Source organism: Piliocolobus tephrosceles, chromosome 4 (genome assembly GCF_002776525.5).
Source record: "Piliocolobus tephrosceles isolate RC106 chromosome 4, ASM277652v3, whole genome shotgun sequence".
Lineage (NCBI taxonomy): Eukaryota > Metazoa > Chordata > Mammalia > Primates > Cercopithecidae > Piliocolobus > Piliocolobus tephrosceles.
In genome coordinates, this window is record NC_045437.1 from 153,546,264 (window position 1) to 153,570,553 (window position 24,290).

The 24,290-nt window shown below is 42.7% G+C and overlaps 1 protein-coding gene across 4 annotated transcripts in view; it reads left to right on the forward strand.

Annotated features, from left to right (window-relative positions):
* The window catches only part of TRPC7 (transient receptor potential cation channel subfamily C member 7), a 141,906-nt gene that overhangs the window by 48,190 nt on the left and 69,426 nt on the right, over positions 1 to 24,290 (forward strand). For 2 of the 4 annotated variants that reach the window (XM_023193813.2, XM_031935409.1), the window contains exon 3: positions 1,404 to 1,586. The exons of the other annotated variants lie outside the window; for them this stretch is intronic. In XM_023193813.2, the coding sequence (XP_023049581.1) occupies positions 1,404 to 1,586 (183 nt within the window). The remainder of the gene's footprint in view (positions 1 to 1,403; positions 1,587 to 24,290) is intronic. 4 annotated transcript variants of the gene reach the window in all.

Sequence of the window (24,290 nt, forward strand, 5' to 3'; positions counted from 1 at the left end):
CGAGAGGTCATTTTTCCAGCCAGAATTTCTGAAACTCCCTTCTTCTACCTAAATTATATATAAAAACGAAGGGCAGCTACTCTCACCTGAAAATATTTTCTTGATCTTTTCCCTTTTCCCAGCAAACAAGCACTTACTTACCTCTTTCTCTAATGCAAAGTGACATTTTGATACAGCAACCCTGGAAGGAGACAAGAATCATTAACTCAGAAAAATGGCTGAGCTTCTGCAGTTTGCCAGGCTCCCAACTATTGGCTGAGAACTCCATGTTCTGGAAAAGCACAACCACAGTCCTGTTTGCCAACTACTATCTAGCAGTCTGAGGGTTGTTGATACTGATTAACATTGAAAGTGACATTTGGGTCTTGTGCACTTTCCGAATAGACTCCTTTCAACTAAGAAACCAGCAAGGAGGCCTCTGGGGAAAATATTTTTGGGGAGGAGGGGTATGAGATAACATCAAACATTCTTTGTCCAACATTTTGGATCCTTATCTAGAATGTAAGTAGTTTGTTTAGGGGAAAGAGAAGTCGGCGTGTCACTAGGAAAGGAAGTTAGCCTCTCAAAGACATTCAGACAGGAGTACCTAGGGAAAGGAAGAGAGAAATCTGGGAGCAGCTCATTAAAAATATGAAACAACAACAACAAGGTCAAGGGCTAAAAATGTTTATTCAAAAGGCAGGTGATTTAAGGAGCCATGATTTGCCATACAAAAGGGTTTCTAGTAAGAAAAGATCCTGTCAAAGTTAAATTACATTTGATTTTTAAATGTATAATTTACAAGCCGATTTTCTGGCATACAAAAAAGCACACCTGTGCAATTTTTTTTCCAATTTTAGCATATTATCCACCTTTCCAGTAAAATTCCTATATGCAGCAGTCACCAATATAGATTGGTGGTAAATAAGCGAAGTGTTATTTACATCAGCCTTAAAAGTTCATGTCCTTCTTATTCCTGCCACAGAACTGACTCAGAATTGGGCATAGAAAACTGCCGTTTTGAAAGAGCCCAGGATGGGCTGTGGCAGGCATCCACACCATTAGAGAGCAAAGTTAAAAGACAGATTCCTTGGCCCTACCACCAGGCATTCTAACTCAGTATGTCTGGGGTGGGACCTGGGAATCTGCAACTTTAGCATGCACCTAAGGTGACTCTGATGCAGGTGGCCCATGGACCACACCTTCACACATGCTGACTTAGAGAAGATGTCCTTCAGGTTGCGTGTCAAGAGAAATTGCCCCGCCTTCTGCACCCAGCACATCCTGCTGCATTCCATAAGTGCAAGCAATGTGCTCCACAAGCTCACATGTGATGAGCAGTTGCTGATCGACACTGCTGTGTTGGGCAAGCCAATCTGCGGGGCTCTGTGTGACACACCCCTGATTTCTCTTTATTCTGTTAGAACGATTACAGGAAGTTATCTATGCAATGCAAGGATTTTGTAGTGGGCGTGCTGGACCTGTGCCGAGACACAGAAGAGGTGGAAGCGATTTTAAATGGTGATGTGAACTTCCAAGTCTGGTCCGACCACCACCGTCCAAGTCTGAGCCGGATCAAACTCGCCATTAAATATGAAGTCAAGAAGGTAAGCTCCCCCATCTCTCCTGGTCTTCCCATCTCACCTCTCCTCTCAGGGCTGCTGGGCTCGCTTTGTGCTCACGTGTATTTTATGTTTCCACGAGGTGACCATGATGACACCCAGATTCTCTCTAGACAGGGAGATAGCCGTCAGCTTCACAGGGCTGCTAGGATTCTCTCCACCATCCCTTCCCACCGCAGTCCCCACCCCACCAGGAGAGACAGCAGAAGCATGAGTCAGTCCCTGAGCAGACCTTGAGCCTGGACAGCAGAAGAGATCTTCAGCCTCAACCCACTGGCAGGAACAATGTCACCGCGAGGGCTCCAGTTAGCAACCCAGTTTCCAAGTCTTCAAGAGAAACATAGAACTCAGGTCTTTCAAAAGCATTTATTGAGCTTCCTCTGTGTGCCTGAGGACTAATTGTGTAGAAAATGTATTAATGTAAAAAGCTTATGGGATTCAATTGCCCTGGGAGGCTTAGAAGAATTGCACTCCAAAGGCATATGAAAGCCCTGAGGAAGTTCAAGTAGACTTTCCCAAAAGTAAACTCATGCCAACTCCTCAATAGACATCCAAGTGTCTTTAGTGGCTGTGGTCACCAGTAGCCCTCAGACCTGTAGTGCCTACTCAGATTAAGAGTATAAGGAGCAAAAGTAAATTATATTCCTACTTTGGATCTACTCTGTGTTCTTTAGAATCTGCTCTTTTGTTAGATGACATTACTCATCCTGATGAAAACTAGAACATTCCAAATATCCACATGTTTAAATATCAATGTGCTTTCCACATAAGTAAAGGAGCTGATTCATCTTTGAGGGGTTTTAATGTTTTCAGCTCTTTCACCTGATCAAAACTGAATGGCATTTTTAAAGCCCCCAGACTGGCCTCTGGGCAGTCCTTCTGTTTCCTGATTATCTTAATTTGTGTGTGTCTTAATTTGTGCCTTCAACAACCATATAGATCTGTGAAATTCATCCACAGAGAGCTTCCAAGTCTGATAAAATCTTCCTGCCCTTTCACTTTGATATTATAATAATCACAAATTTTAAGAAAAACAACTTTTGCCTAAGACTCTGAGCTCAAAGATAAAATTGATGACCCACAGGAAAGGTGGCCTTAGAGATTAATATTAGAAAGCACAGTGTTGTTGGAAGTTGGGAGAATTGGGCTGTAGTTTCAAGTACAGTACAATCCTATTTACTCAGCTCAGGAAAACTCACCTTTTAGCTTAAACCAAGAGTTCACTGGGACTTTTCACCAAAGTATGCAGTCACCCCCTGAAGCTGCTGAGATATCCTTGCCCTTGGGGTTCAAACAAACCCCGCTGTGGAGGCTGTCTGGCAGTGGCAAAAATGAGCTGGAGTTTCCAGAACTACAAACATTTTCTTCCTTCCTGAAGCCAGATTATCCTCCTGCCTCCCAGCTCATGGTGAGGATAGAAGATGTCTAAAAACTAGACAAAAGAAGATGCTTGGCATTTGCAGATTTATATTCACAGTTTGGGTTAATTATGTACAACTTCAACAGTCCGTGGGATGTGGGCATTCACCATTTTTTTGAAACATAAATTCAAATCCCCTAGCAAAACTGACATGGAGGGTGGAGTTACTCAGTTAGTCCAGAAGTCTGGCCCCCACCTCATAGCTACATGTCCTCTTTTGTCAATTACCAAGTTCAAAATGGCCCTGGGGATGAATGAGAAGGAAGAAATGAAGCCCTCCATGAACATGATAGTTTGGGTCAGAATTAAAAGGTTTCACGAGGGATGTGATTGACTCCAGTGGTATTTGCCAATTAAGGAAGTCATAAGGTCTCAGGAAATCATCATGAATGTCAAGTGTCTGCTGTAATCCATAGGTAGGAAGACGATAAATGACCTGCATAAAATGTCAACCCTGCTCATTTCTAAGACCTTCAAATGATACATTTTCTCAAATCCTGTATGCCATCATGCAACAGCAGACAGACTCATAGCTCTCCTTGACATTTATTCTTCGTGAATTACCAGGAAACTAACCAATATTTAAAAGTCTTATTAATATTACAATGGGCTTCCATTTTTAATTTATGAATTTTAGCATGCTTGCATGAATACAATCTATCCCTGAGTATTTGAGTTATGAAATAACTAGCACCAAGACCTATTTATAAATACACTGCCTTTTACAACTTAGATAGAAAGATAGATAGATAGATAGATAGATAGATATCTCCTGAGGCTTCAGGCTTAAATATAAAACCATAAAACATTTCCAAGATTCTGCCCACATGGCATAAAATCAACCCATTAATTCAGCAACTTAAGAAAACAAGTTGTTCTTAGCAGTTCCATGAGCTACTAATAGGTGTTACCTTAAAAAAAAAAAAAAAAAAAAGATTTTGTGTTCAAATAAATTCGGAAACCTTTAGTTAAACATAGTCAAACAGGTTTTTTGGTTTTTGTTTTCTGTTTTCCTTAAATATATTACAGAACCTTTAATATACATCACAGTGGCTCATGCCTGTAATGCCAACACTATGGGAAACTGAGACAGGAGGATTGCTTGATGCCAAGAGTTTGAGACTAGCCTGGGGGACATAGCAAGACCATGTCTCTATTTAAAAAAAAAAAAAAAAAACAAGAATCACTGCTGTAATAGATGAAGGATACAATATGTATTACATGACCACAGACTGCTTCTCATGGTGAAACTAGTTTTTCATGTATCAGTCTCTGGGAAACTAATCTAGAATCAGCCTGTATGTCTATGAAATGCCAGGATTTGAATGAAGGTGGTGCTGCTCTGTGGCTGGTACTGCACTCTGTATCGTGTCTCTCATTTGAATGTTTGATTATCTTCAGGCACCACCCTAATGTCCGGACCTCTGGCTGGCTGAGTCACAGTACCAGCCTGCATTAGATGAAGACAAGTCACCCACCATGGTTCAAGGGAGCACCTGTTAAAGGGAAGGAATCCTGAACTAGGTTTCTGTTGACCAGGTTTTTAGCCTGATTCTCCTAACCCTGTGGTCTTGGGCAAGTCATTGAAGCTCTCTGACTTTCATTCCCCATTTGCAAAATGGACATACCAGCTTTTGCTTTACAGAGGTTTTGTGTGTGTGTGTGTGTGAACTTCCAAATGAACTGATATGAGAGGAAATGCTCTGGAAACTATAAAGTTCTCTGCAGCTCCAAGAGGAAGCATCATTGCTGTCATTCAGTGATGACTCCCTTTCTTGGGACTCTAGGGTTCCTCTAATTCCCTAGCTGGTCCTTTATTATCTCACCAGAGAATGCTAGAGATGTCTCCCTGGGAAAGGGCATCATTCATAAAGCCTAAAATTCCTTCCAAAATACCAAAGGTGTTGTGAGGACATGTTGTTCCCCCATGACTTCTGCCTTAAGAGGGCGCTCAGCCTCCCCAGTAACCCAAGTGGGTGTGTCATCTGAAATGTCAAGCATGGTTTCTGGGAAGCAGTATTGGAGATGTAGCTGAAAGGTGCCTATTGAAGTCAGTCCCTGGTCCAACCACTTATTAATGGGGTCACTTGAGCAAATTACTCAGCCTTGCCTCTGTCTCACTTTCCTCATCAGGAAAGTTGGGATAATAATGCCTACATCATAGGTTATAATGAGAATTAAATGGGAGAAAACATTTGTGCCTCAAATATCCCCAGGCTTCAGCAGCCGATGGGTATAAATGAGGCAGTATTAACACATTGCTCACAGTCAATGCCTACATTACTTTAGGACATTTCTCTTACCCACCTCAGTCCATCCCAGTCCCTCTAGGCCACAGTCCCTGAAGAAGCCAAGCTTGCCTCATGAAAAACCAGGGATATGACCCTCCCCCATACTGAGTCACACCTAAGCTCAGAAGGACTCTGCTTATGTTTCGCAGTTAAAGAAACCCAGCCCTCCTCCAGCATCGGCTTGCAGCCTCTCTGCATAAACTGGCCTTGGCCTTCCCCTGCAGAGCCAAACACCTTGCAGTCTTCTCTAGCTCTGTCTCTGTCCTCCAGGAATCATGCCTAACTGTCCTTCTCAAAGGCCTTTTCTTTCCACTGCATATCAACTCTAAACACATGCATAGGAAACTTGCAGCCCCAAAAACTGGGAACCAACCCAACCAGCCTCTGAATCCCAGTTTAGACCCAGCTGGGCTCAGACTGTATTCATGAAGGAACCCCAGTGTCTGCCATGTGGTCAGTGCTTAGTGATGGGGAACAGAGACCCAGACAGAGTTGTTGGCACTCTATTCAAGTTGTCTAATAGAAGACACACTCTCATCCCTCCCTCTCTCTTCTCTAGATTGCTTCTTCATCTCTGGGCTTACAGGGATGATCTTGATCTTTTCCCTTCCTTCCCCTACACCATTCACTCCTCCTTCCTGACCCCACTCTGCCTTAATGAGGATCAGATGGGATCTCCTATTCACTGCAAGAGAACTTTGTGCGTATCAGTCCTCTAGGAGAGTGGGGCAAACAGACCCAGAAGTCCTGTTTTGTGTGAGAGAGGCCTTAACTCTACCTATAAAGGAGATGGAGCATCTTTTGGACACTACTAAGCAAAGGGGGAAAAAATTATGTGAATATTATTTTCCAAAATATATTAGTTCATGGCAGAAAGTACATATATTATCAGGCAGGCATGGCCATATCACCAACAAGGGTGATTAGTTCCATCTCTCAAATTTTCTGAACCACCACCTATGAGGTCTACAGACACTGAGCTCGGCCTTCCAAGGACCCAAGCAGAATAAGACACAGTCTTACTTTCAAAGAGTTACCAGTCTACTGAGTGAAATGGTACAGGTGTCTCATGACTGTAATAGCATCAGCCTTTGCAGGGGGGTGGGAGAAGTCTCTTACGTACTTCACCAGCTGGGCAAAGCAGCGTTCACAACTGTGACCTCTTTCAGACTTGCAGGTGGCCCCGGTTCTAGCATCTTGGGATGCAGCTTGGTTTGGGGGCCTCTGCCCTTGGTGCCAGCCATCTTTCCTTCCCACTGAGGAGATCTCCACCCTCCTCAAAATCCAGCTCCCACTTCTCCTGAGCCTTCCAGACTCTGAATTGAGGTGTCTTTTCCTGGCTCTGCCAGGCTCCCTGGGTTATTCCTGGCTCAGAAAGCTAGTCTTAAGTACAATAAAGACCTGGGACAGGATCATGGGAAGGGAACAAAGTACAGAGGGTGGAGAGGACCCACTCGATTTCCCTCACTTACGTAGTTCCATTTTCCTTCACATTGCTGCATTAAAAAAAAAAAAAAAAAAAAAATCCCCTACAATTTTTATTCACTCACTTACTGAAAAGCTCATGCTTGCTCTTAAAGCTAAAAACTGAGGAAAGTGAACAAGACCCTGAAACTTCAGAGGTGCCCTCTGGGGTGGGGAGGGCATTTCTAGTAGAAAGAACATGCTCAAAGCATGTTTAAAGGCCCTGTGGCGAGAAGAGACATGGTGTACGAGAGGAACTGAAAGAAGGCGAACGGACCAAGCTGGGCCTCGGGAGGACTGGGTGTGACTGAGTCTGTAAGGATGCAGGCAGGGGACAGACCGTGTGAGCCTTGCAGATCTCCTTAATGATTTTAATCTTTTTATTATTTTTCTAAAGAACAATGGGGAGCCATTGGAGGACCTTAATCAGGAGTGGTTGTAAAGATTAGGATAGATGGAGAGACAGCTCTTCCTCTGAAAAAGCTGGAAAGGAAACAGGGTGGGTGAAGATGGAGCAAGTTGTTTGTGTGAACGGGACAGGATATTAGCCAAGATAGGCTGTTACATTGTGTTGACAAACAAAACTAAAGTCATAGAGGCTTTTAACAAAAGTTAAGTTTATTTACTGCTTATCTTATTTCCATCTTGGAAGTCAGTTCCCTCAGGATTCCCAGCTGATGGAAGAACCACCCTCTTAAATGTTTCCTGAGTGCCAGAGGGTCATTCGGCTCTGGGAAATTGTACCCCAGCAATTGCATGCTTTCACCTGGATGAGACACACATTGTTTCTGCTTGCTACTCATTGTGCTACTCTTCATTCACAAGAAGGACCAGGAAGCATAATCCTGGTGCTATTTGGCAGCTGGCACTAATGATTACCACGGGAGAAAAGTTGAGGGAATTCGTATTGATAGCTTCAACTTCTCTGTCAGTAGGACACAGAATCACCCTCTGAGGTAGAAGCAGGCTGAAGAAAGTAAAAAAATGGGGAAAAAACAATCTGTGGGAGATGGGAGAGGGAGCTGAACAGTAGGTCTGATAAGACTGCCAAGACTGGGGATTGAAATTCTTTGGCAACAGACTACATTTTTAACACAAGTGGAAGATCTCCACAAACGATGGTAACGCAGAAAGTCAGTGTCCTCCATAAACCTCAATTCCCTGCCGTCAACTTCAAGATTCTTTCACAGACATGGGCCAGGAACACACAAACTATGCTCACAGGGCACAGCACTTGGAAAGCTCCCCTCAGAGCAGAATGCCAAGGAGAAAAGGGCAAGCTTAGAGGGGAGGGAATGGGGGACCGTTTCAACTCACATTGCCACTAGCTCTAAAGTTGGGTCAGCAACTCTTACTCTATCAGAAGTCCCTTGCCTCCTTCTATTCCAAAAATGACCGTCTTGTGCACGTTTTACAGTCATGCCATGAATGGGTCCATCTTTCCATCTGGAAAAACTCCTAGCAGCTGAAAGTATTAACAGAACTTGCCAGGTAGCAGTACAGTGTTACAGCTGGGAGCCTGACTGCTCAAGTCCTCTGCCTACTAGATATGGGACATAAATTAAGTTTCTTAGTCTGCTGGCCTTCAGGGAGCTCATAGACACAGTGGACACTGCTCCAGTCCTAAAGGGCCTTCTGGCCTAAATATGTGCTCAGAGAGAAAACAATGCCAGCTGTAGCTGCACAACTGGCTGACATCCTCTCCCTAGTGCAGTGACCACGGGTAGGAACACTCAAGAGAGGGCAGATGCCCTCTGCTGGGCTCTGTTTCATTTCCTCTGTCTGCAAAAAGCGCAGGCAGGGCCAGTTAGCAAAGGGGACCTGGGGACATCAGGGCTTTCTAGAGGACGCCTGAGAGGCCAGTCAGACGCTCACATGCCCTGAGCAGACATTCTCCTACTGTGTTTTCCTGCTGAGGCATCGTTTTAACAGATGCTCAGACTTAAGAAGATCAGCGTTGTCACAAACACAGTCTGGCTGGTCAGGCACTACCCCAAACTGCACTGCAGGATGCCTGGTAGTTGGCAAACACTGTTGGAATCCATTGGTGTCAAAAGCATCAATCATCTTCCTCTTTGGGGATTCCTCTAAGCACTTCCGTGGATCTTGCCTGGCCACATGCCACAAAAATCATCAATATCCATTAATCTCCCAGTTCAGAAGGGCTATCTTTTACATGAGGAAGTTTTGTTTTCTCAAGGAGCAAATCTTCAGAAGAGAAAGAATAATTCCAGCATTTAATATGTAAATATGAATCGTGATCCCTTTTCTGCCTGGAAAAACTCCCAGGAGAAGAAAAATAGAACCTGCAGGACAGCAGTGTAGTGTCGTGGCCAGGAGCCCGACTGTGCATGTTCAAGTCCCAAGTCCTTTACTTTCTAGTCATGTGGTTTAGACAAGTTATTTGGTCTCTGGGCCTTGATTTTCTCATCCATATAATGCAAACAAATTACAGTGTCTAATAAATAATAGTTAACACATGCAATGTACCTAGAACATGTTAAGTGCATAACAAATTAGCCAATGGAAACTGTTTGCCGTACTGGTTTTCTAAGCAGAACTATACTTAAGACTAAGTCAACATTTCTCAAGTCCAGCACCTTAACACTTTGGGCCAGATAATTCCTTGCTGTGAGGACTGCCCTGTGCATTATAGGCTGTTTAGCAGCATCCCTGGACTCTATCCAGTAGCACCCTACCCCCAGCTTGTGTTACCAAACATGTCTCCAGACACTGTCTCCAATGTCCTTGGAGGAAGGGGGGGGGGACAAATAATTCCCTGTTGAGAACCTCTTGGCTGTTTTCAGGATCCAGTCTATAACCTCTTAACTGTAGGCCCTTAAAGCAAGGATGATAGTTATCCAAGGATGTGTTGTGTCACTCTAGACCACGGGTTCCAAAACTTAGCTGATTAATGAAACCACTTGGGTGCTTTGTAAAAAACAAACCAAAAAAAGCACCAGTGCCTCAGCCTCAGAAAGACAAATACCACATGATCTCACTTATATATGGAATCTAGTAAAGTTGAACTCATAGAAGCAGAGAGTAGAATCATAGTTGCCAGGGACGGGGGAGATGGGGAGGGAGGGAATGGGGAGTTGTCAATCAAAGAGTACAAAGTTTCAGAGAGACAAAGATTTTGAGATTTATTGCACACCAGAGTAACTGTAATAAATAAAAATATATTATATATTTCAAAATAAGTAAGAAAGTAAATTTTCATGCCTCACCATAGAAATGATAGGTAAGCAAGGCGATAAATATGTTAATTAGTTTAATTTAATCATAACATATTGTACACATATATCAAAACATCCGTTGTACTCCATAAATGTATACAACTACTATGATTTGTCAAAAAAAAAAAAAAAATGCCTGGGCTGGGTGCAGTGGCTCATGCCTGTAATCCCAGAACTTTGGGAGGTCAAGGTGGGTGGAGAACCTGAGTTCAGGAGTTCGAGACCAGCCTGGCAAACATGGTGAAACCCCACCTCTACTAAAAATACAAAAATATGCTGGGTGTGGTGGTGGGTGCCTGTAGTCCCAGCTACTTGGGAGGCTGAGGCAGGAGAATTGCATGAACCTTGAAGGCAGAGGTTGCAGTGAGCCAAGATCGTGCCACTGCACTCCAGCCTGGGCAACAAGAGCAAAACTCAGTCTCAGAAAAAAAAAAATGCCTGGACCGCATCCACAGAATTTGTAATCCAATTCTTTTGGGTGGGAGTACAGCAATTAGTGTTTTTTAAAGGCTCTTTAATGATTCTACATTTTGCAGGGATGAAGCTCTTAGATGGTGGACTCTTGGTTCATTTAGATCTCTGAAGGCTGGGAACAGTACATGCCCTGCATGCAATGTGCAGCCTCCATATGGAGTAAATAGATGATGTGTTCAGTGGGAAGCTGGAGGCTTTGATGCTTCTCTAAGTACCTGTAACTCCCCCTTGGAATTAAAAGCCTATGTAAACAATCCAGATGATGTTCCAGGCTGGCCCTAGAGTATAGGGCTATCATCTCCATATCCTTCATTGCTGACGCGTGTCCCTTTGGGGTTTGTCACTCTGGAAAAGAGCTATCCAGGAAAGCCCCAACACCAGTTCTGGCCTGGTAGTTGCCCGGTAGTTGCCAAACACTGTTAGAATCCATTGGTGTTGAAAGCATCAGTCATCCACTTGTGGTGGGAGTCCATCTCTAAAATTACCACCATAAGCCTGGTTGTCTTAGAGATGAAGCAGAGAGGTGAGTAGCTTCCAGGGTGACCATGCACAGTCAGGGAGAAACAGTGGGGCCTTTGCCTCCAGAGGGGAGCTCAGATTGCTAGGGGCTCCACAGTGGGTCTCAGGAGTGCTCCCTCCACTCATGAGCCTGAGTTGCTGCCCCATATCCACACCCTGCCAGCTCAGCTTTAGAGGGTGGAAAGGGACAAACTGCCTGATGCTCCTCTTTGCCTTTCTTCTGGCATTCTGTAAATCACCTGACGTAACTTTCTCTAATGTGCAGATGCTACTGTTAATTTGCAAAATATATTTCAGATCCTCAAAGTAAGAGTTGTCACAACAGGATAGAAAACTATTGCTTTTTGCCTGTTTTGCTACCTTTTGTTCAGCTGTTTCAATACCTAAGTAGTTGCATGAAAGGATAATCCTTTAAAGCATTTTTCTTCTTCTTGGTTACCATGTCTCCTAAGCCACACAGACTTAGCTTATATAACTATCATTATGTTCTTACTGTGCTGCATTTGCTAAGATAGAGCCTGAGTATTATTACATCTTGATTTGGGGGCTAATAGGAAGACAGGAATCTGAGGAGCATTCAAGGGCAAAACATAAACCCCCAATGCCCCACACAAAATAGATGCAAATCAGATGCATTTACTAGCCCAAAGTGGAAAGCACCACAAGAGCCATCTTCAAATTGTCGCTTTTATCCCAAAGTCAAACAGATCTTAGAAATTACAGTCTTCCCCAAGGATCTGTGACTAACTCTGATAGTTCAGCTAAAGACCATCTACACATTTCTATCTCATTATTTCTTTACCAGATGCTCATATATGAATTTAGAGTTTTAATGAGCATTTGATCTTTCAAATATTCCTCCCAATATGTACCACATGCATTACTCTTTTATTAACATTCATCTGCCTAAGGTCACTTGCAAATTTTCTTGATGGAAGGGGAGTTTTGTAAGTGTAATTGCAGATGAAACTTTTTGCTTAATTTATGTTTTAATTTATGTAATCCAAGCCATAGTCATATCTTGCCTGGATGATTAGAATAACACTTAACTGTTCTACCTACCTCTTTCCTCTCCTTTCCCCCTCCTCCTCCTCCTACACACACACACACACACACACACACAACACTGAATTTCTTTCTTTTTTTTTTTTTGAAACAGAGTTTTGCTCTTGTTGCCCAGGCTGGAGTGCAATGGCGTGATCTCGGCTCACTGCAACCTCCACCTCCCAAGTTCAAGTTATTCTCCTGCCTCAGCCTCCTGAGTAGCTGGGATTACAGGCATGCACTACCACACCCAGCTAATTTTTGTATTTTTAGTAGAGACGGGGTTTCTCTATGTTGGTCAGGCTGATCTTGAACTCCCAACCTCAGGTGACCACCCCCACTCGGCCTCCCAAATTGCTGGGATTACAGGTGTGAGCCACCATGCCCGGCCTCATTTTTTTTTAAGTAATCAGATCATGTCATGCCCACAGTTAAATCTTCCACCTAAGCATGAACAAGCCAGGCATAGTCTCTTCCCTCAGGAAGTTCATAGTCTAATAATTATCACTGCTAGAAGTAGAGCCTGAAACAAGGATTTTTTTGTTTCTTGTTTTTATTTGTTTTTGCAAGTGATTCATCAAAAGCATGATCTTGGGGGAAACCTGCATTGAAGGGGCATAAGCAGAATGGGGCGGGAGAAGAAACTAAGCTAAGAGAGGGTTTCAGAAAAGTCTAACTTCAGCTTGACTTGGTGAGGAGCCTGGGAATCTGAGTAGCACCACAGACTTGTCCCATGTTAAGGCAAGGGGGTTGGCCTTTTGTACACTTACACCAGCCACTCATTAGTGGCAGGTTGCCCCAAGGGGAGGGCATTCCCTCTTGGGCAATTCTGGGCAAAGTGGTTTCCTCTGGCTTTGGGGAATTTGTGGAGATGGGTGTTTCTGAGTCCCTAGTAGCTGGAGGTGGGTGCACCTTCTTTCTAAGAGGCAGGACACTAGCATCTTTTTGCCCCCGAAAGCACTTAAAATCCAACTATTAACAATGGCCTACAAGGTGCTGCATGACCTGGCCTTTGCCTCCCTATCAAACTCACCTCACACCAAGCTCCCTCCTGCTCACTGATCTCCAGCTGCACTGCCTGCCTCTGTTCCTTCAGCACTCCATGCTAGTAGTTCCTGCCCAGGGAAGTTACTGGTCCCTTTCCCTCAGGTCTCTGCTGGCTGGATCCTCGGTGTTTGAGTCTCAGATCCATAGGCTGCTTCTCAGAGGGACCTCCTGACCACCCCATCTGAATGTGGTCACCATGTTGTCCCCTCCCTCATCAGCCACTGTCTATCCCAGTGAATATCATTTGTTTCTTTTGTTTACTTGTTTATTGTCTGTTTCCCTTAATTCTGTGGCAGCAACTCACCACTGTATCCCCAGCCTAGAGCATACCCAGGCAAGTAGAAGATTCTCAAAAATATTTTCTGAATAAGTGAAAAATGGAATAAATAAATGAATGTGTAGCACCTGAGTTTTCTTCCAGTTTTGTTTTCCTGAAATACAACAAAATCCCAAATTCAAGATGAGATTCATTCCTAAATGCTGTTGAGGAAACTCACAGAGCTCTCTTGAGGATCAAAATGAGATGAATAGGAAAGCAGCCCATGATGTGACAGTGGATTAGATGTCATTTGTCTCATGCTTGAGGCCCTGTGACTATTGTCACTGAGTCCATGGAAACTCAGAACATGAGTAATGACCTTAATTTACTTAAAAACAACAACAAAAAGGAAAGGCATTTACATACAAAATATAGTTTAATAAAATTATTAATAATTTGGTCTCCAAATTGCAGCTGAATAAATTACAAATTAATGTTTAGAAAAAGATTCGTATAATTATAATAATATATTTGGGTAATGAGTATACTTATTACAGAAGTGTAAGTATTACAAATTAATATTTTTATAGCTGTTACATACTTAGTATATATGTATATTTGTGCAGTAAGTATACTTATCACAAATGAATTCATCTTTTTATGCTTATTATTCCCTACTAAACCCATCAGATGCATCATTGCCTGACTGCTATGCTTACTACTCTTCTGATAGGTGTTGCTAGGCAGATGCAAGCTTGAAGAAGGAGGGGATCATCCTGTGACACCCATTATCAGCTACATCTGTGGACAATATAAAATAAATAAAACCCAGCCCCGGTTTGTCAGGAACTTTCATCCTAACGGGTTACAGAGATCTGAATCCGGCCCTTTATCAAACAAGTAAGGAAAGACTAATCCAGATGAAAATGGTGTGGGAAAACACGGAACAGGAGGAGGTTCATGGCTTCTGAGCAAAGGGGGATCAGAGCTCAAAAGCAAAGGGGGAACAAAGACATTCCGGAAAGAGGAAGCAGTGGGGGACCTACAAAGGTGCGATCACGTTTAGGGACTTGCAGGTGTCCTGCGGGTAGATTTATGGGAAGAAAGGAGCTTGGGAAGAGGAGGCAATTTGAGATAGGAGAACAGGAACCCCGGGCAGGGGCAGAACGCCTGGCTGGGGAGGCGAGGCCAGCATGTGGGCTGTGAAGAGGGCCAAAGGGCTCACTCAGCTCCATTCCATATGGAACAGGGCCTCCAGGTTGTCTGCATTTCTGATTTCACTGATTTTATTTATTGAACAAACAACATTATAAAAATAAGGAAGCTATTTAAAAGAAAATCGACGGTATACAATCATGTGTCCCATATATCAATTATTTTTGTTTGTTTATAGATTTCCAATTTTTTCCCATGTGCAGACATGTATTTGCATGCATACAGCTATAGGGTAAATAATTTTGTGATTTGATTCACCAAGCAGTAGAATGTAAAAATTTATCTATGCTTCCTATAATTATTTTGTTGATGCTAGCATGAGATTGAAGTACCGTTGTTAACATTTTCTCTACTGTTGAGCATTCATTTTAAAATATATTTCTATTTACTTTTATCTGCATACATAAAGTTTTCTTTCCTTCTTTTCTGTCATTTCCTTAAGTTGAATTTCTGAGAGTGGGGCTACTGGGTCAAAGGGCATAAATATTTGCTATAGTTCTTGAAATATATTGCAAAATTATTTTCCCAAAGGACTATATTATTTTTCGGTGCCACCAGTGGTATACAACTGACCTGGTTTCATCAGCACTTTACAATCACTGAGTATTATTAAGATTGTTAGTATTATTCCCCACTAATTTAATAGATGTAAAATACTATCTTTGCGTATTTTAAAATGCATTCCTCTGGTTACTAAGCAGACAAGTATTTTTCTATGTGAATCCTGCCCCACCCCCAGCTATCCACCACACCACACCACAAATATCCTTAGCATTGCCATACTGGAGCCTCCCCACTTTCCATGTCAACTTGTATGATTCTTGTGTGATCTAGAACTTTCTACACATTTGTGGCCAAGTTGATATGTTAGAACTGTAAGTAGCTTCACTTCGGTAATACAGTTCTAGTGGTAAGGTTTGATGGCGTATACAGGAAAGGGAACTAACTAAAATACTGTTAGAGGTGTCCATTAGGAAGTGATGAGAGCCTAAGGGCAATGGCTGAGTTCAAAGAAGGAACACGTATATCCGTCCCTTTGGAGGCAGAAAATAATTGTTGCAAGGATTAAATTGATCAATACATGAAAATCATTTAGAACATTAGAACAATGTATGGCACATCATATCCAATAAATGCTGGCTCTTAGCATTTAAAAATTTTTCTGAACTATATGAAATCTGGCTCAGTGTCTCCTGCCCAGATTGGAAGGAACTTTGGTCTCAGTCATTCTGGGAGCACCTTTTTCTGTGTTGTACCACGGACCTGAAGACTCACTTGTGTATCTAAAGGAGAGCTCTTTGTATCTAAAGGAGAGCTTTGCAATTTAGGAGACAAATTCAGCCTACATGCTTCTGTGGCTGAGTATGGCCTAACAACCACAGGATAAACTACTCAGATTCTCCTACAGAGATTGCAGAGATTAGGGGCATTCCCTAGATTACCCTAACAGAGATTTGATTTAGATGAGGGAGGGAACTGGAGGCCATTGAGAAGCCTATAGGACATGGTGGTAAGCTGAGCCAGACGAGCTCTAGCAGCCTGGAGGAGGCCTGGGCCACAGTGGATGGTGAGGGGACTGGGGCACTGGGGACTACTGGAGCTAAGCCAAGCTCACCCTGCCTAGCAGGCAGCCAGAAGAATTCCCAAGATAGGGAAGGACCAATGAACTGGCAGAGCACAGTGTTCTTGTCCAGTCCACAGATAATATCAGAGATGCTAAACCTCTCACCAGATCCACAGCCAGCCCTCCTTATACATTTTTCCCCAGATTATTTTTAATAAACGCAACATAATACTTGTTTTTCTAATAAGGACCTTCAGTCAATCCTCCCAGCACTCTGGAATGACCTGCATTTTGGGGCCCATTTTGGGACCTTTATTCAAGGTCCTTATTAGAAAAGGTGAAAAGGACATGTTAAAGTGTTGGCTAATTTGGAAGAGCTGCTTGCAGTAACCATCAGGCTGAAATTCAGTGAAATTAAAACCCATTAGGGAGGGTTTGCAAAGACAAAGTTCCAACAAGCAACTCTATTAGCATCAGTTACGGATCCTTAGCTGATAATAAACCACTGCCCAGAGAAATCTGACTTCTTCTTATGAGGGCAGGGTACACATACACATATGTCATATTCTATCACAATTGTAACTGGTTATTATATTTACAGATGGTGGCAAATATCCTGAAGGTCCCTTACATGGTTGTTAAAGATTTCTTCCTGAATTAATTGACTCCTTCCCAGACAATCAAAGGCTGTGTGTTAAAAAAACAGACCTTTCAGCATGCTGTGAGTGAACGGCCCTGTGTGGAGTGGTGGTTAAGAATCATCAGCTTGGGCAAATTGTTTAACTTTGCTTTTCCCTCATCTCTAATGTGGGGATGACACTACTTGCCTTATAAAGTTCCAGTACATAGTAAGTACCGGGCAAATTCTTCCAGGAATTATTCTGCTCCATAGCCGACACTAGTTAGGGGACCAGCTGTGTATCACCTGGGTGGCAGACAAGGCACAGCCCATTCCATGTTGTTACACTCTATTACTAGAAAAAAAAAATCTCTATTTCTAACCTTAACCTGTTCTGTCAAAATTAACATTTTATTATATTATTAAAATGTTATGTATAATCCATATATATGTGTATATATAGCATTAAATGTGTAATGACTGGAGAAACAGGCATAACCAGCATGAATTTGCTTTGTGCCTCTTGCTGGTAAGATATCTCAAATATTAGCTGCTGCTTGGTGTAGTTCAAGCTCTGAAGTAGGCATGTCTGGGTTCACATCCTGGCTGTGTGACCTCGGATGGGTTACTTGGCCCTCTGCCTCAGTTTCCTCCTTTGTAAAAAAAAAAAGATCTAGTGATTGTGCTAATGATGGAATTGTTGCAAGGATTAAATTGATCAATACATGAAAATCATTTAGAACAATGTATGGCACATCATATCCAATAAATGCTGGCTCTTAGCATTTAAAAATTTTTCTGAACTATATGAAATCTGGCTCAGTGTCTCCTGCCCAGATTGGAAGGAACTTTGGTCTCAGTCATTCTGGGAGCACCTTTTTCTGTGTTGTACCACGGACCTGAAGACTCACTTGTGTATCTAAAGGAGAGCTCTTGGTCTATGCCCTTCTCCTATGGACACCTGATGCCACTAACAAGTGCTGATCACCACAATCTGTTCTAAGCTGTGACTCCATCTTACTCGTTCAACAAAGGGTTTTTGCTTTTCTTTTTTCTTTTTTTTTTTTTCACCCATTGTGTTTCTGACACTATAGCAGGTGCTGGGAATAAAACAGAAAAACAAAACAGAAAAGAAGTAACCTTTTCCTCCTGGAGCTTCAAATGAAGCAAGACCCCTGAGTCAGGCTGGTGCTAGGGCCCTCTTCAGGATTTCCATAAAGAAGACCCTTGTCATTTGGTCAATCCTCTCAGCGCTCTGGAATGATCTGCATTTGGGGGTCCATCTACCTCCAAGGCAGGGAGTTCAACTGGAACTTGATGCCTGCCACCCCACGGAAGACATTCAAACCCCGCTCCCCTTTCCTGGTCTCAGGAAACATCTCTCCAAAACCAAGGACTCTCCTCCAGACCCTCCTCTTCACCGAGCCCCAATCCCCCCAAAAAGCCTGCATGTGATATTCAAAACCATTCCTGAAATCTCAAGAAACTATTAACTTCTTCCTCAGCTACAACCACCAGAACACAGAGCCCTCCTGGTCACCTCCTAAGGAGGTGGAAGGCAAAATGTCACTCATTCTTCTATGATGAATTTTCAGGCAAGAAAACAAGACAGGCTCATCTCCCAGGAAGGTTATTCAGACACCCAGACACACAGACTGGGTCCAGGGAGGCGAGTGCTCATGGCTTAAGGAGCGGTAGGCGGCATCTGGACCACAGTGCTGTCAAAGGGAAGGAAGACACAGAACAGATTTGTGTGTCTGGCAACCAGAAGGAAATTAACAAGATTTTGAGACAGTAATTTCAGCAGAGTTTAAGAGCCAGATTTCAGACGGTCAGGAGGCCATAGGTAAGTGCAGCTAACAACACAGGTAAGTGCAGCTGTTGTTTGTGAGATGTTTCTACCTCTCAGAAGGGAGAGGAGCAGAGAATGAACATCAAGGCAGAAAGGAGATGAAGACTGAGGATGGAGTTCTTGCCCCACAGGCCCATGGAGAAGGAGACAATGTGGAGTGCTGAGAACTAGAAACTGATGGGCGGTGTTCGACTTATCTTTTGGTGCATAAAACTTGGTGGTTTGGAAAAGAATCAATCATTTTATTTATTCACAATTCTGTAGGTCAGGAAATCAGGCAGGATTCAGCTGGGATGTTCTTATGCTAAAATCATTTGTTCAGCTGTATTCAGTTGGTGGTTTGACTGAGATGGAAGATGTCAGAAGGCTACACCCACATTGCTGGCACCTCAATGCTTCTTTATTTTGTCTCTCTCCCTGCACATGGATATTCTGAGCTTCCTCACAGCATGGGGGTCTCAGGGGAGCTGAACTACAGCATGGCAGCTGCCTTCTAAGAGGTAGCTTTCTCCGGAGATACTGAAGATGTCTAAGATTCAGTCTTGGAAAGTGTTGCAGCATCCTCTTCAAAGTAAGTCATTAAGAGTTATCCCAGCTTCCACCACAGGGATTTAGACCCACCTCTGGATGGAGGATTGTCAAGGTCTGATTCCAGAGCATGTGGGATGGGAGACATCGTTGTCACCATCTTTGGAAATGCCGTTTACCTCAGGAGGAGCGAGGAGTGAGAGTTCCTAGTTGTGGGAGTACACTGTGGAATCAAAGAGATGAGTTGTGGATTCATTTATAAATTCGTGCATTCGACAATTATTTCTTGAAATTATACTGTGTACTGGACACTGTTCCAGGTAGTACAGGTGCAATAAGGCAAAAGAAAAAGTCCTTGCTCTTATAAAGCTTATGTTCTAATACAGAGACAGACAATAAATACTTAATAAACTCTAGTGGTTGCCAAGTGATATAACAAAGCAGGGTTAGAGGACAGGAGGAACCGAGTAGGGGCACAAGGGAGGCTTCTATTTTGGGCAGGGTTGTCAAGAAAGGCCTTGGTGCATTTCAGGAATATGTGGAGGGGCACTGAGGCAAGAACTAGACTATCAAAAGCCTTATAGGCATGGGAAGAAATGTGAATTGTTTTTTCTAAGCATAGTTAGCAGCCATTCATCTGGTCTCTTGTTCAGCTGGGAGATTACAAAATCTATCATCAGCCTTGCATCCTCTGACTCATCCTCAGGCCACTGGGCTTCCCTTCTAGATCCTTAGAGTCTGAGGGTAGTGTCTTTACTATAGGTTTGACATTATAGTGGCTAGAAGCCATCCAAATTTGGTCTGGAAAAAAATGTTTAAAAAATCCTGCATAGCTCCAGATGGCTTTGTAAATTAAATTAGACCCACACTGGCCCAGGAACTTTCTCAATCATAATTACATTAGTGATCATTAACATTTAAAGAGGCTGCAAACAGAATACTGGATATTGCAATAAATTATCATTGTCCACTGGGCAGGTTCCATGAATCAAGTGTCCCTGGAACCTTTTGAGACTATCTGATGCTGCAATTTAAATGGAGGATGTTGTTCTGCTTCTTTGTACATGGGAGTACAATGGGGGCAAGACTGAGAGCAAGTGCATGTGCAGAAAAAATCCATGCTATGCATATCTGGCCTGTATGTCCAAACTAACAGTCTGTTACAACTCTGCCTGGCTCCCAAGGCACCGTACTTTTCCAAGTCAGGTTTAGTCTTCATCTTAGCACGACTCACAAGACCCATTACTCTTTAATGGTCCAGCCACCCTGAGCTACCTACATCTCTCCTAATATGACAGGCTCTGGGGCTTCAGTAATAACAGCAACAATAATAACAATGTTTTAAGTTCTTAATCTGTGCCCTTTACCATGCCAAGAGCTTTGAATATACTCATTCAGTGTGTCATCAATATTGTCATCTCTGCTTTACATATGAAATAGACACAGATCAGAGGTGAAGTAACTTGCTCAATCTCACACAGCCAGTCACAGGCGGAGGCAAGATTTAAGCAAGCACTGACTCTGGAGCCCAAATGTTTTGCAGCTCCTTCTCCTCAGCATGCCCTTCTTCTCTCGGTGGCCTGGGTATAGCTTTCACAACTCTGCACAAAAATCTTTCCCTCAACAAGGCATTCCTCACTGTCCCTCCACATTCCTGCTTAGGCTGGGTGCCTCTTCTCTGCTGTTCCATGACACCCCTGGTTAACTCCTGCTAGGGCACTGTTGGAGCTACACTGAACTTGCCTATTTAACTGTCTCTCTGACAGGCATTGAGGGCAATGAGAGCCAGGACATTATTATCAACTTCTGTGTCACTAGTGCCTGGCTCAGTACATATTTGTTGAATGAATGGATAGATTTGTGTGTAGGTAGATGTGGCTTTAAATACATCACAATATCCAATGGGAATCAGTTTTTCCTTCTAAAACATATTAACATTCTGGGAGAAAGAGATTTTATTTGCCATAGGTTGAGAAAAACCAACACTCAAAGTTGACCAAAATTGACCCAACTCATTAAGAAATTTATATAGGTGTGTGAATATTCATGCACATGTGCACATATACACACATATCATGGTGTGGAGGTTGGTCCCTCAATGACAAAGGGAGCAAAAAACAAACACAAGTGTCCAGGGTACCTTACCCTTGAATGCTGAGTATTCATATCCTCATCTGACATCTGAGAATAGAAAATCAGAGGTCTCCTGCATGACCAGAACATGCCCTTTACCAGAAATAATGTTTCCCAGTTTTGAGGTATGATGAATTTCCACACTTCTCGGATAAGTGAAGACAGCAATTGAAGTTGTCAAAACTGAAGCCCTGGATGGCAGAGTAGGCACAGATAGCACCAAGAGGGCAGAAGTATTCGAGAGTAGGAGTGGCAGGTTGATAAACTGAATTAGGCGATGCCCTTTAGAAGTGCTCTGTGCACTCTACATGTGAAGAGTTACAGTGTTTGTTGGAGCAGAGTGGATGTCCATCGATAGGCACACCCCATTGTTTGCATAAGGCCCAGAATCACATGAAGATGAACTAGAACTTTGTCTACATGGGTCTTTGTTGGTCAGGTCGGTGCTGGGAAATGAAAGGACAGGAAATAAGGTTAAAAATTCCCAGAAGTAAGACCTAAGTGTGAAGGATGAGCAAGGGTTCTGAGCTCAGACCCCTTTCACCTCCCTTCTCACAAACCAAAATGAGCTATGTGCAGGGAGCTAAGAATACTGGTTCAGGATTAGTGGGAGGCTAACTCACACTCAGACAGAGGTAAAATTAACTATGACAAGTAATCCTCATCTTGGAATTATCAGAAGTGGATTCATGCAGGCCTGGAGCCCGAGAAAGAGAATCTGTGGAATAATGGAAGGCATTACTTCACTCTGGGTTTCACTTCCAGCAACTCTGCTGGGGGACTGCCCTTTTAGAAAAGATGGGCATGAGAAGAGACAGGCATTTCTGGGGAAAATAGGCATTTCTGGGAGATCTGGAGACAGAAGCAATGGAGAGCAAGTGAGATAGGAGCAATGGAAAGCAAGCAACTGCCTTTGCAAAGAAATCAGACACCCCACACACCGAGGAGGCATCAAGGTCCAAGGAACCCAGCAACTTTCACCATGTGGGCCCATCAACAGAACTGCAGGAGAAAGTTGGCCCCTGAGGACACAACAGAGGGCAGAAAACTGGTCATACAACAGCATGTGTCCCAGGAACTGGCCTGGCCCTGCCCGGGGCTCATTCAGGAAGAGAGGAGGGAGGAGCTGATGTCCTGCACTTGGTACACTGAGTGACAGGTAGAGTGACTAGAGTAGGAATACATAGGAGGCTATCATGAAACAATCCCCTGTTGTCCAGCCTGGAAAGACTCAGAACCATCAAGATTAGAGAATTATCAGGCTTCCCAAGGGCAGGGGCCATGGCCATCTTGTTCACTGTGTCCTCCATTCCTAAAAGTTCTTGGTACCCGGTAACAATAGGCATTTAATATATGTCTGGTGGATGGATGGATGACTGTCGGCCAATGGAATTAGGTTTGTGCTAACTAGCTGCCAAGACCTGGCACATTTGGGTTACACACGTTATTTCTAATGCTTGAGCCAATGTCTATACCCTTATTTTGCATTTATGTCTCACAATATCAAAATACTGGTAATAAGAATATTTATAACTTTAAGAATTCAAAGGCTAACATTTAAAATTAGTAACCCTAAATCTTGAGTGTATTTTGAGTACAAAACAATATACAAATGAAAGCATCAAGTAAAAACAAAATATGGGCAAAATAGATGTTATACATACATCAGCATTATAATATAAATTCACAGGAGCTAAACTGAATTTTAAAGTGTAATTTTAAAATAATTATGTAAAAATAAAACATAAAATGTGATTCTGAAAAGTAAATAACTCATGACTGAATTACATTCACATTTCTCTGAAAGAGAAATTTAGAAAATTTAGAATTATAAAGGGATAGTTCTAAGTAAGCTCCAAATAGTTCCCTCTGATTCCTTCATCTGCCTGCAATTGACCTAATATTTTATTTGATAATATGAGGGAATCTCTTTGAAAAATGTATGACCACCACACCCCAACCCTGTTCCATCAACCTAGGACCACCATTTTTGTACTGGTCAGACACTGTGGTTTATATTTAAAGAAAATATTCCCACTCTGTCTTTTTTCATTTAATTAAATATAAATACAGATTCCCATGCAGATTTCCTGTATCAATATTAATACCTTTGGTTGTGTGTTCTCCTTGTTGATACAGTTTCTGAACTAGAATAAGAATTATTCATGCAAGAAAAACTGCTTTTAATGATAATCAAGTTTCTCTACTTTAGAGTCACAGAAAGTAGATGAATACTCTGTAAGTGAGCACATCTTTAGTTGATTAAAAAATCTGATGCATGATATAAGCGATTTGTATTTCAGAAATATTATACCAATTAAAAAGCAGTATGTTGGTAAACAGAAGTTTGCTGAGTTTAAAAATTGCACCGTAAACCAAAAACTGGAACTGCATTTTCTAAACCCTTGAAACCTCCCTTGAGTTAGTCATCATTATGGACATTCCATAAGTAGAGAAATAGAGACCTAAGGAATTAAGCTACTCAGTTCCTCAGCAATCAGTGGTGGAGCTTGTATTGACACCTGGGCAGGCTGACCCAGAGCCTGTGCATGTTCCCAACCCCATGAACGTTTGCAACCAAGGCACAGCACAGCCACCAGCAAGGCCTGCAGAGTTGTGGAACCAACTTGGGAACATTATCCAGTCAGAACTCAGGCTCAGGGAACTGCTGCTCTTCCTAGTAAGATGTCAGTGTCAGGTAGGATTTTGTCATGGGACTTGAAATCCTAATTAGGTCCTTCAGCAAAGTGATTGTTTAAATGGAGTCTGCACTTTTCAAGGCTATAAATCTGAGCTTGGGTGGCCTCCACATTAACCTGGGTCCTGACAAAGAAGTGATCAGGCACTTGAGCCATCATGGAATCAGCTGCTTCTATTCTTCTCTATATGTAGAAGACAGAGCCCAGGATGTCATCTTTAGCAGGACGAAGTTATCAAGAAAAGTGGCTTCAAGCCCTTCTCCTTGTGTATTTCTGATTTTTATCTCTACTGAGACTTGGCTGACCAACAGGGAGAAGGGCA